The sequence below is a fragment of the Aplidium turbinatum genome, chromosome 3, assembly GCF_918807975.1.
Source record: "Aplidium turbinatum chromosome 3, kaAplTurb1.1, whole genome shotgun sequence".
NCBI classification, from domain to species: Eukaryota; Metazoa; Chordata; class Ascidiacea; order Aplousobranchia; family Polyclinidae; genus Aplidium; species Aplidium turbinatum.
In genome coordinates, this window is record NC_137474.1 from 21,653,098 (window position 1) to 21,666,728 (window position 13,631).

At 38.1% G+C, this 13,631-nt stretch overlaps 1 protein-coding gene across 1 annotated transcript in view; it reads right to left on the reverse strand.

The window, feature by feature from the left end:
• Positions 1–1,799, reverse strand: part of LOC145766312 (ras-related protein Rab-35-like) — a 64,551-nt gene extending 62,752 nt beyond the window's left edge. The window contains exon 1 of the mRNA XM_082577992.1: positions 1,662–1,799. Within this exon, the coding sequence (XP_082434118.1) occupies positions 1,662–1,713 (52 nt within the window). The 5' untranslated portion in view covers positions 1,714–1,799. The remainder of the gene's footprint in view (positions 1–1,661) is intronic.
• Positions 1,800–13,631: the final 11,832 nt, after the last annotated feature.

Below are 13,631 nucleotides of genomic sequence, written 5' to 3' on the forward strand. Positions count from 1 at the left end.
CCCCAAAAACCCCCAACCCCCTAACCTCTATCCCCTAACCCTATAACGGCAATGATAATTAGGCTACGGCGCGCAATAATTTAAAAAAAAAAACTCACCGAATAGGGCTCTCACCGAAAAAGGCTCTCACCGAAAAAGGCTCTCACCGAATCGGACTCAACGAATCGGACTCACCGAATCGGGCCATTCCGTTAATATTGACCTGCAGGTCAACTACTTTTCTTTATCAAATGTATGAAATTGCCCCTCAACGTTACTAGGTTAATTTCCCAAACTATAAACCTAATCGTTGCAAGATATCACTATAGCTAGCCTATGCCCGCAAGATCATCTAATTTTTACATCGACTTCACTGAAACAATAACTGTCTTGTTTGCATGAGTATGGGAAGATAGGCTATACACAAAAACCGCATACTCAAATATAATATATAATTCAAAGAAAATGAAGGGGTGTACCAGCAAACATCTATAGGATTGGCCCATGATACAAGAGAAGGATCCCCAGAGGATACAAACTGATATGAATGAATCAACAAGTGAATAAAAAAATAACAGTTAACCTCTCAAGTACATGTAGCTCCACACAGAGTGAAATTTACATGCCTTTTGACTCTTTTTTATTTCTTTAAAAGTATTATTGACTCAAAAAGAATGTCTAAAAAGACATTACGAAAAGTAATAGTAATAAGTAATAAGTAATAGTAATAATAAGTATAATATATAATCCCTACAAATTTTCTACATAAACAGAAGCTGTCACTCGATTTTCAAAAAATCACCGAATTAGTTTTCTTCGAAAAAGACTGTCTTCGAATTGGGATTTCTCTGAAATGGCCATTCCGTTTGAAAAGGGAATAAAACCAGAAGATTGTATATATATATACTGCTTCTAATTTGAAAAATAATTACTGATAGTGATACATATGCAGTAATTGTAATAGAAGACCTCATAAGCCATACTTTTGTAACTTAGCAATCAAAACCTCATGGTGGACAGTGTCAAAGGCATTAGCAAGATCAAAAATATTGTATATATATACATGTGATTTTTTTCCACATATATAATGCAATTCAGACAATATACATATTTTGTTTTTATCAAAAAGCTGTAAATACAATCATTCAGACACTTTTCAAATATTTTAGAGATGGGTGAAACAATGAGATTGGTCTGTAATTTGAGCAGCGTTCGATTGAGCTAGATTTGTGGACTGGAATTATTTGAGCAACTTTTAGTTCCTCTGGGTATATAAGCCTTGTGAAATGTAGTGGTTAAATATATTAGTTAAATATGAAACTTGGTTAAATTATAGCTGATGACAGTTTATCATTGGATTATCAGCCTTCTACGATTCTAAACTTACAAACACATTTTTATTGCTTACCAGCAAGTGGTGTATCATGTATGACTGTATGTCGATGATTTAAGGGTAGGTTCATCTGACATTAAAAATTCAAGATACACAAAATTATGTCATCGACTCATGTGTATGCCTGACAGATCTATTGCACCTGAAGGAAGGTTAAAGATTGTGGAAAATTTGATACTAATGACAATTTTCACAACTCAGATGGAAATTACAGTACGGTACAGTACAGAATACAGATGGAATTACAGTACACAACTGATTTTCGATATAAATCTAAAATAAAACTCACCACTATCTCCAATTATAAGAAGTTTGAAGAGATGGTCATATTCCTTGGCCATTATTAAACATAAAAAAATATTGACAATAAACTGTTGAGCAATCTTATTGACCAAAATATAAAAACATTTTTTTTTGTGTCAAAAAGTATCCTGCAGGCATTGCAAAAACAAAAGTTTATATATTACCATGACAAGTGTTGGGCGATATTGAAAAAAACAAAACGATACGATATTTGAAAAAATACTCGATATTTCGATACTTTTCAATATTTTTGTACTAATTAAGAAAAGAGTTTCTCAGTCTTTGAAATTTATGTCGGCAATTGCCGAGGTGATTGCCGACGCAGATGCATGAAGAGTGCTAGTAAGGTTAGGGTTAGACATTCCTCCCAGTCGTTATGCCACAGCCATAGATTTGCTCCTTAGTCAACACCCTGATGGAGCTCTGCGAAAGAGGCGTGTGGATGGGTATCAAAGCACGAAAGCCGCAAAACGTGGACGCTTCATTGCGAACGGCGAAGACAGTGTAGATTTACAGCTAAGCAATGAGCCTCTTGATGTGTCCGATTCCAGTGATGACACAACAACCTCATCCTCTGATACAGCATCTGATGATTCCGATTCTGACATCTAGTTCTTCATCAAACAGACTTTGTGTTGCTTGCAGTATCCCAACCGTGCCGAAATTATATTAGTGCATACGTAAATCGAGGCAATCTTCTCGCAGGGAGCTATTAATTTGTTACCGGTACTTGGTTGAGCAATTAACATTATTTTATGATAATTCAACGTCGCTAGATGTCGAATTAATGTAAAACAAACGTAAACTTCTTATTGGGCATTGTTGTTATGCAACATAACCACTATAACCAGCCAAGAAAATTAAATCAGTTTGTGCTGACTCGAACGTTGAATCAACCCAAAATTAACTTACTTTTCCTCCTCGTGAGTTATTCAACGTGAATTACTGTAACAGCGTGCGTATCGCGTTGCTCGCTTTATCGCTACTTTTCGTATAATTACATCACAACAAATCAAACAGTGCGGTCGTGATAGACTACTCTAGCATATTTTTCGCTTCTCGTTTTCCATGTTTGGTACAATTTTTTTCGTAATAAAGTTCACAGCAATTGCCGAGGCAATTTCAACTTTTGCCGTTTGGCTTCAACAACGTTTTTGTAGGGGTTTGCAGTTACGAGTTATCGAACGATGTTGAAAAGATATCGTATCGAAAATTCGATATATTGCCCAACACTAACCATGACCATATGCGCCGACTTTCGGGGGGGGGGGCGCTGCCCCCCGTAAATTTATGGTTGAGGGGCAACAAAAATCGCTATTACATTTACAAGTGGTGTTTCAAAGATAAAATACTTCGCAAAATAGATTTAGATCATTTAAATTTTAAACGGACTTAAAGAATGCCGAAAGCGAAAAACAGCCTACGTTGTTTTTACCCGCAAAATAGCTGATTGCAGAGCTTTCTCTGGAACGTGAATTACTACTGAGATGCGCAATTGCGCAAGGCACGCACACTAACAGTCACAGCGTGAGGCGCAAAAAAGGTCAAAACGTCAAACAAGTCCAGTCCAAGGTCAAAATGTGTGATAGCGAAAAAGCGAATGCGAGGTATATTTTCATTTCACAAGTTATCCAAACGTCCATTAGATTTTCTGTTACTTCAAACATGAAATCGATTTTAACAAACTTTATCGAGTTGAAACTACGACGCAACAAACAATTACGTGAATACAGCTTAAAGAAAAAATGCATTTTTCAAAACTGTCATCCGTGTTTAGCTTCAATATCAATAAGTACTGTATTGGTGTACCGTATATATTTTCACAATCACAATAATATAGCCTAGCTATGGCCTATGCATCAACAATTATGAAAAAACTGCACTAGGCTATTTGGTAAAAGACTGGCCACTCCAACAAGAGAAAACACTTCGCCGTTCTTAACTTTGAAGGTAACTATGCTCGGAATGGCCCGTTTCGGTGAGTCCGAATCGGTGAGTTCGATCCCTTAACGGGGGATTTTTTTAATTTTTTTTTTAAATTATTGGGTACTGTAGCCTAATTATCATTGCCGTTTTAGGGTTAGGGGTTAGAGGTTAGGAACTCACCGAATAGTAGCAGACCCAACTATGCTAGCCTACATAGCAAAATGAGCGAAACGAGGTAATAAAACTGATATTAGGGGTAGGCTGTACATTAGGCTGGCGCAAAATCTCAAAAAAATTTTTTTTTCGTTCAAATTTTTTGTCAGTTTGGAATATTGTTCCTTTTGGTAAATGTATCTCCTACACCAAATTTCACAAAAAATAATTAATGTTTGACCCTGGTTCACCTGGTTTGAATTTTTTCAAAATATCGAATTTTCGCTTATCCCTGAAACTGCTCGCCTGCTGTCTTCTAATGCACTCTAGCATCTGAATGGACACAATAAGAGACAGTAACACAAACTTGTAGCAAGCAAAGTGGTTTAATTAGCAACTCCATGAACACTGACACGTGTATTACTCTCAAAATGTCGAATTCTACCACATTTCAGACATGATTTTCTTTGTGCACCCTTCACCGTAGTAAATATCTACTTCTTTCAGTTTCTTGAATCATTTGACGATGTTTACCGATTTTCACAGGCCAACGAAACTTTTTTTATATAAAGGCAGGACATGTGAGAGTCATTTTAAGGTATTTCGAGGCCCATGATTCTGAAAATGCACCAAGTTTTCTCGAATTGGCTTTAGTTTTTCAGTTACAGCAAAAAATTATTTTTCGCAATTTTGAGCCCCTATAGATTTAACGTCGTGTCGTTTACTACACAGACAAAACTGGAAGTAATCTCAGGCACATTTCTGAGTTGTATAAACGCTATTTGGAACCAATCACGTTGATTACAACCCAAACAAACAGCTATTTAACGTTTAATGGCCTAGTAACAATCAAAATATGATTTGAAGTAAGCCTGAGGATACAAGATGTAGAATAACTTGCGTTTTGCATTAATATATTTCTTCACTTCAACAGCATCAGACTTACTAAGTAAGCTACTAAGTACAAACAAAATGCATACATTGTTTTGCTTCTAGACAAATAAGCAAAATAAAGCTATCGATAAACAAACGCAACTCTTTATTATGATTGGCCTACTGAGCAACACCCATCAAGGTACGAAGGCCATTTATATAATTACAGAATACAAAGTTATGTTCTTCAGTAAAGTAGCTGCTTAAAATTTTATCCTTGCTGCGGAAGAACGTAATCTTGGCCTTGGAGTCAAGAATGCCATGTTCATCGACATGAGGAGCCAAGATTCCAGCTACCACTTTTGGTAACGAAATCTTTATCTACTACAGCAGGTGGTAGAAATGGTTTTGAGAAAAAAACTTGACCTTGCTCCAAAATATTACTGAAGGTATTGAGATTACTCTCAGTCATGCCCGTTTTCCAATTGTTTCAAGCAAATCACCACTTGAAACTAGAGAGGGCAAACAAAAAACCGAAATAGCAACATCCATGCAACGACTGCCTTGCACACTCCATGTAAACATGATGTTCCAACTTCCTTCGAAAATCTTCACCGTGCAGAAGTATCAATTTTCATGGTGATTCCACGGCTCTCTTTATGCTATGGCACTCTGAACTTCTTAGCCTTGAGCCCAGAAACGGGTTTGAGTGCAATGTTTGAATACTTTATAGGAGGAACCCAGGACTCACCTTGATCACCCAGCTTCATGTCAAAGCAATAATAATAATAATGCTTGTTTTTATATAGCGCTGTATCTATCGCAGAATGCGTTGCTCCTCTGAGTTGCCTCATGCAGCAAAATATATCTGGGTTGTTTGTACAGCATCCTACTTGTCAAAGGCAGATTTTATTAGCCTATATGCCAGAAAAAACTTCTTGCAGCAAAGACTTGGCCTTAGCAAAGGCTTAGAATAAAATTTCATTTGTACAGTATCCATTTCAGTAGGCCTACCTTTTCAATATAAAGCTGCATTCATAAACACATGACTTTCGGGATATTTTTCTTGTGATGTAGGCCTACTGATTCACAACTGTTTTCGTTGAGTATTTATGTCTTGCTTACGTTAAACACAGTTCATTTCAACCTTTGCTTGTGTTTCAAACTTTCGTGCAACATGAACCAATTAAACTACACAAGTGCAATTATGAGATCATAATGCTAAACAGGGCTGAAAATAAGTAATTTGCTAATGGAAAGCTTTTGAGAAACGATTTCAAAAATATTTTCATTGTCGAATATCTCGAAAACTAGAGCCAATTCGAAAAAACTAAGTGCATTTTCGAAATCAGGGGCCCTGAAATACTCTATAATGACTCTCATCTTTTGTGCCAAAATTTCTTTGTTGGTCTATGTTATAGATTCACTGACTGCGAAGAGGCTGTAAAATCAACTAAAATGACACTAAAAGTATGCACTATTAGTGACTCTCAGACTTGGAGTAGGGTAAAGATGTTCCACGTGAAAGTTAACAGAGGAAGTGACGTCAAAATCACGTGATCTAATTTTGAGAAATCCCCTCTTCAGATACTGCTAAACGACTTCGAAAGTTACTAATTTTTCAGAAAAATTCAGAATTTCTTCTTGGGTGAACCAGGGTCAAAGGTCAAAACTCAACAAAAATTTTTGGTTTGCAAATATCAGTGAGCAAAATGGAACATTATTCCAAACTGACAAAAATTTTAAAGAACATCAAGGAAAATGAGCCACCCTACTGTACATATGGTTAAAAAAGTTATCATTCTGGATCATTTTGGTCATCATCATCATAATCCATCGTCGGTTTGTTCCCCACTAGTGGGGGTGGCCGATTGTTTCCGCGCAGCAATTGTTTTTATCCCTTTTCTCCATTTCACCCTGTCCCTTGCATCTTCCTCCTTCAGTCCGACTTTTTTAAATTCATCCTTCACTTGTTGTTTCCACGTTCTTCTTGGACGACCGCGTTTCCTCTTCCCATCCACCTTTAGATCTAGTGCCTTTCTAAGAAAACTTCCTTCCTCCCTCCTTATCACATGTCTATACCATCTTACTCCATTTGCCCTTGCCATTTGGTCTATGGTCTCTCTCATCTCTAGCATATCCAACAATTCTTCAGTCCTTTTTTCCCTTCTCGTTTTCACCCCACACATTGCTCTCACCATTGACCTTTCCGTTCTTCTCAGGATTGCCAGTTCACTCTCTCTCAATACCCATGTCTCGCTACCATATAGCATTGCAGGCCGCAGCAGCCGCACACAGCTCCGATATACTTTTCCTTTCATCCTTAGTGAAAATTTTCTGCCATACAACATTTCCCCACATTCCCTGAACTTTGCCCAGCCCAATCTTGCCCTTGTTGTCACCGCTGCTTCACATCCACCACTTCCATCTATCCGATCACCCAGATAACAGAAGTCTGTCACTGTTTCAATGCCATGGCAGAACTCATCATCATGGCCTTCCACTTCATTCCTTCCTTTACTGCATTTCCCACAAACAAAACACTTCGCCAATCTTGTTGCGGCTCTCTTGACATTAGCACATCTTGCATGTACCCACTTTCCACATTCCTTGCATTGCATTGAATTTCTCATCACTCTCTTGCCACATATTCCACAGGGATCTACTTTGCTCTCAACAACTGAGATTTTGGTGACAATTTTGGTGACACCCCTATTTTGAAGTATATTGTCTCCTGAGCATTTTAAGCCATAATTCAATAAATTTGGAGAAAAACTGAGGCAGTGCGGCAAAAACGATGTCCGGAATGCATAAAATCGAAAATGACACTTTTAACGATAGTAATGCATTTAATACAGTATATAATGTCGCCATAAGCCAGCAATTGGCCTTACTGTTTACAGTGGTGACATTCAAGATGGTCATTGTTTACAGCAGTGGTTCTCAAAAGGGGCGGTACCGGCCCCCGGAAGGAGGGGGGCATTTTGATTTTGCAGGGGGGCAGTATGATTACCTCGGCTTAAGGGTAAACGATTTCGTCAAGAGCTAGTATCTTCGTGGTAGCATTTCCTACCTCATACCTGGTGGAAAAGTGATTCAGCTGTGTTGTTCTGCTACATACCAAACAGCGAAACCCACTTGACATTTCCATAAGAGGTGACCTTCGAATGTTTTTCACTGGCTTTACACCGGATGTGAAGAAACTGGCACTTTGTCACCAAGCCCAGGGTTCACACTGACTACCAGTAGGCCTATAGGACTCGCAAATATATATTTGCTTTTCATCAAATATGATTACTACTTACTAGTCTCTAAAACCCTTACAGCCTGTTTCCCCCTAAAAGGGTGAAAACAGAAATATAATTATATTTGAATAAGGACCTTCTGATGACCCCCCTTTTAGGGTAAAACAGGCTGTAAGGGTTTTAGAGACTGGTAACTAGCCTATATTTGATGTAATTATATCGCTCTGCTTGGCTTTTTGCTTTGCATTGAGCACTTTTTGTAGTATTTATTGTTTTATATTTGCTTTTCGTAATTAATCGTTTTTGTTGGGGGGTAGTAAAATTTTGCCAGTTTATGAAGGGGGCGTTGGGCTAAAAAAGGTTGAAAAACACTGGTTTACAGTCTTGCAAACTCGAGAAGAGTATTAGAGCCGCACTTTCGCCGGCACTCACGTAATTACTCCGCCAGATTCCAACTAGACTTACGCAAAAGTGATATTTTTTACTAAAATAAACAAATATACATTCTCGCCATTATTTAAAGCACGCTTGACTCTTGCCCCACTAAAGAGAATTTGCAGGCCTGGTTAACATAGTAAAAGAATCGGATTCACTACTAGCAATGCCCACTGTGCTACTGCAAGCAATCAATGTCTGTGGTAGTATTTAATAAGTATACTGTTCTGTATACTAGTTATACTGATTCATGATAATAGTACTACGTAGGAAACTACTTGTAGTAAAATGCTTTGAATTATCCCTCAAGGATGTGGCAGTTATCCAAGAGAAATGTCATATTTCTTCCTGACATATCCCATGAACCAAGTATATTACATGGCATTATCTGTATGGACGCAGCACATTGGACATCAGGTCTGCTTGGATATCTCTACCTCTGATTCCCACTGTCATTGGGATGACTTACCCTTTCTAAATGCTCAATTGTGTAAGTTGTATCACCATTGTTCTTCATACAAATTCCAAGATGTCAATTTCTTTTGTTCCCAGCATCCCAAATTACAATGCACGGCTCATTTACCTCAACATCTTCCTTCCTGGATCGTTGTAGATCAGCATCTCCCAGTTCTTGATTAATTATTGTTGTCATATGTAAAATGCAATGCAGTCAACATGTCTTCTTCTAATGAAATTTCTGGAAGGTCTCTTATGGAGTCACACTGTTTAGTTAGAATCAAGGTCAGGTTCAGTTTCGCCTTGTTCTTCCGTGTTAATCGGATTTACTTTGAACAAATTTGGCCCAGTCACTACGTCGAGTCACTCGGATTCCTGTGGCAGTGAATATTTTGTTGGAGCAGCTTGCTGATCTTTTGGCCAATGATCGGCATGGAGAATATTAGCGTTGCTGAATATTGAATATTAGCGTTGCTGAATATTGAATATTAGCCAAGGCAGTGTGCAAGTCCGGTAATATTTGTACAAGTATATTTGTACCATATTTAAAATTGGAAGTGTAAAACGGTAAGAAAACCATGCACTTTCAATCCCAACACAACAAAGTCACTCTGCAAATATATGCGGCAAGCTTGCACCAATTGATTATTCAACTTTGTGCTTTCGAGCAATGACTTATATTCCGGAATGTGATACAAGATCATTGCTGCTGTGCAATGTGCATCCAAGCTTCCCAAATCTCTCCTTGAATTGGCTATGCTTCTTCGATTTTCCAGATTCAACGACCTTGTCAAACAATTCGAATTATGATGACTTATGACCATCATTCGCTGCCAGTTTAGATAGAGCTTCCAAAGCAGCAAACACAACACTCTTGCTGCAGGGGAGAAATGATTTTAATGCGGGTATGTGAGCAATAAAATCTTCCGCATATGGAATTTTTGCTCGTATTCCAACATTACATTTAAATTACCACGATCGAAGACTTTGCAAGTATGACTGATGCAAAGCAAATGCAAAGGTATATATATGCTTTGACCCTAGCATAGCTGCAATGGATTCCTCGATGCCAAGATTTTTGCTGACATAATCTGTCTTTATTAAAGTACCGTAACTTTTTCCCATAGATCAATTGGTGCAACATTTCTATTGCTCGCCAAACACAATCGACGTAACTGCTCCACAATTCATCTTGTGATATTTTCTCTGGTTTCCACCGCAAAAGATAGAGGTCTTAATCAAAATGGTTTACCACCACTGAACTTCATTATTATGGATGTCCAATGTCCATTCTCCTGTAATTCTTCTTGTGGTACTAACATAATGTATTATTGTTTCTTCGTCATGCGCATCCAATATTGCAAGGGCACAATTTTTCTTGCTTTGAATCGCTTGTAAATGTTTTATACCATCAATGACTCGTAGAGAAGGCAACACATGCTTGTAGGATTCATAGTCCGTTGATAAACGAGATGTTTTTGACATAGTTCCATCTGTTGGAGGCACATATCCTGGAACATCATCGACCTTGAGGTAATATGTATGGTTGTAAAAACTCCTTGAGATGGTTTGGAGAGCTTGCCGTGATTGCTTAAATGTGATGCCTGCTTTGCTACATGTGTTTGCAAGTACCGATTGAATATCTGAAGTGAAATTGCAAACTTTGCGTATGGGTGTGTACTGTGTACTTTTCTCAAGACTGCATTTGGCTTTTTGGCGTAAAATCTGGGATTTTTCATAGTGTGCAATCCGAAACACTGTTTTTGCCGGCACTGTCTGGAAAATAACTCAAATGACCCGGTTGATGTCTTAAAACAATCAGCTGAGCATACTGAATAACTTGAAGGTGTCACCAATTGACTTTGAGATACCCCATATGTATAGCCTACCCCTACTGATATATATATATAGCTGGTTTTCCACTCTGCTTGAGATCATGATTTTTGGGTTTTATTTCGATAACTTCACTGCCTTGATCAATGTTATTCACTCGCACGAAAACAGGGGTCGATCTTAACTTCTTTTTTTTACTAGCCCACCGGACTAATTGCTCCCCGTTTTCACTAGCCCTCACGATTTTTCACTAGTCCGACCAGTTTACTGACTTTTCACTTGTCTTATTAAGATAAGTGTTTTGGCTTAGACTGAAACTAACTAAAGTAAAGGCTTTCAGATTTCAGTACGCACAAGAGAGCAACAATACACACAAAAACACCTTCTCGTACTACAGACGCAAACAATGCAATTTTAAAACATAAAAAATAAATGTGGCATGCTGTGTGCTTAATATTTATTTATGTTTTAATATTACATTGTGTGCATCTGTAGTACGAGATAAACCAAAACTTTTCACCGGCGAATATTTTCACTAGCCAATCGGACTAGCACTGCAACATTTCTACTAGTCCGCGCAAATTTTCACTAGCCATTGGCTAGCAGACACAGGCGCCTAACTATTTTTTTGGCCGTGGGGGCGAAAGCGTGTTTCATCAGCAGCAACGTAAATTCAGCGAAATGTCATGCAGATGGATGACGTAATTATGTCGTCACACTAGGATTGCTTTTATTGCCACACTCGGAGTTATCGCTACGTACGACCTACCGTTAATTATTATAAACAAAACTCGACCAAAACACATGCTATGCGTCTGCGTTGGCTAGCGGTTGATGGACTGCGATTCTTTAAGCTAAGCACAACATAAAGTTTAGCAACGAACTAGATTTATATATTAGCATAAAACAAGAGACAAAAAGGTTTACTAAAAGGTATTGTCTGTAAATGGAATGAAAATACTAACTTGGTCATATGCTTGAAAATATACCTGTTGAAAGCAAAATCATTCATGTTTACATCAATGCAACAGCACGTCACCTTGAATAAATTTAAAAGTTGCTGACATCCGTAAACAGCCCTTGAAAAATAGTTACGGAGAGACGTTTGATTAAGTTTTCGACTTGACATTGCTCCCTTTTCACTACAATATCGCAACTTATCGCTGACCAGCTGACCTGCTTTCAAGTTTCAATTCGCTGTAAAACGCCCGTTTTCGTATTGCAGATGAAACAAAAGATGCGCATATTCCCCGCCTTTGATCGAGTTTCTATGGCAACGGTTGTGTGTGCGCCATGCAGTTTGCGCGAGTCCATTGTTGCGTTGATTATGCCGTGTGTGCGCAATGCGGTTTGTACCAGCCCTTGTTGCGTTGGTTAGTGGTTACCTCGGGCCGAGACTTCAAGTTCATTTTCACAGCAAGCGATTCACTGCCGCGACAATTCTCTGCAGAAGTTTCGACTTCCGAAAGCGACATCGAGTCTGTTTGCAAGCGCATTAAGCTAAACGCACGCGTCCACGTAGCAAATTATGTTGTTTTTGGGTGCATGCAACATCTGATGACATTGAATCGACGCAAAATGGTAGATTGTTGAGCATGTCTCAGGCAGCAAAATCAGTCATTTTTACATTGATTCAAAGTCTGCAGACGTTAAATCAATGTAAAGATGACATATTTTTTTTGTCTGGGGTGGGATTGTAGCCTCGCTACTCGTTCTAGTGATTATTTAGCGCAAAGCTGTTGCGGTTTGCATTTAAAAATGTTTTCCTGCTGCCGATCGCTAGTTCATCTATTGTTTTATGTATCAATGCAGCATAAAAAGTTGCTCCCATGCATAAATATGCGTGGGGGCTTGGCCCCCACGGGTTAGGCGCCTATGCTAGCAGACTAGCATTAAGATCGAACCCTGGAAAAGGAAATGAATCGTCTTGTTTTCTAATAACTGTTCCAATTATGAGCTATTAAGAGCAAAATTTTAACGACTACGCGTACTGCATGCGTATTGCGTAAAACTAATCGTTTTAACAGCAGTTCTAATAAATTCGGTTTGCGACCTAGGTGTCAATATAAACAAGACAGTAAGCTTAATCAAAGATTATATTATTTGAGTAAAATAGCGTTATGGTTATGACGTCATCACCTTTCTCGCCCCCCAAGGTTTTTTTTAAAAGTCGGCGCCTATGATCATGACAGTAGGTATCGTATGTCAAAAGTTGTTACACCTTTAGTAACAACTCAATGCGGGAAATATTATGAACTTTGGATAAAGTCTACTGAAGCCACATACATGAATAATGGGGATTTCTGAACAACTTAGAATAGCCGATAGTGTGAAACATAGGCGCCATCTTTTCAAAAAACATTGGGGGGCGAGAAAGGTGATGACGTCATAATCATAACGCTATTTTACTCAATTAAAATAGTCTTTGATTAAACTTATTGTCTTGTTTATATTGATACCTAGGTTGCAAACCGAATATATTTGAACCGCTGCTTGAAACGATTAGTTTTAAGCAAGCAGTACGCGTAGTCGTAAATATTTTGATATTGTTAGCTCATAAATGGAACATTTGGAAAAACAAGCCGATTCATTTCCTTTTCTTGCGAGTGAATAACAACGATCAAGACAGTGAAGTTATCAAAATAACACGCAAAAAAATCATGATCTCAAACAGAGTGGAAACCAGCTATCAGTTTTATTAACCTCGTTTTGCTAATTACTTACTTTCAAAGTGTGAACAACGGCGAAGTGTTTCACTCCTGTTTTTTATCGAAAGTCTTTATAGTCTTTTATCGAATACCTTATACCGGTAATATATACTCGAGTATAGGTCAAGATGTTCGCAAGTGATTTTCACCTCAAAACGTCTTGAGATAATGAGCTGAAATTTTTTTTTGTGTTCATTATACATCAATATGAAACTTTAGTGTGAATTTCAAGAAATTCTAAGAGGATCGAGCTTGCACACCCTGTTGAGTTGACAGGGAATGACCCATTTGTGTATTATATATGTGCAGCTTTCAAAGTCGGTAGCA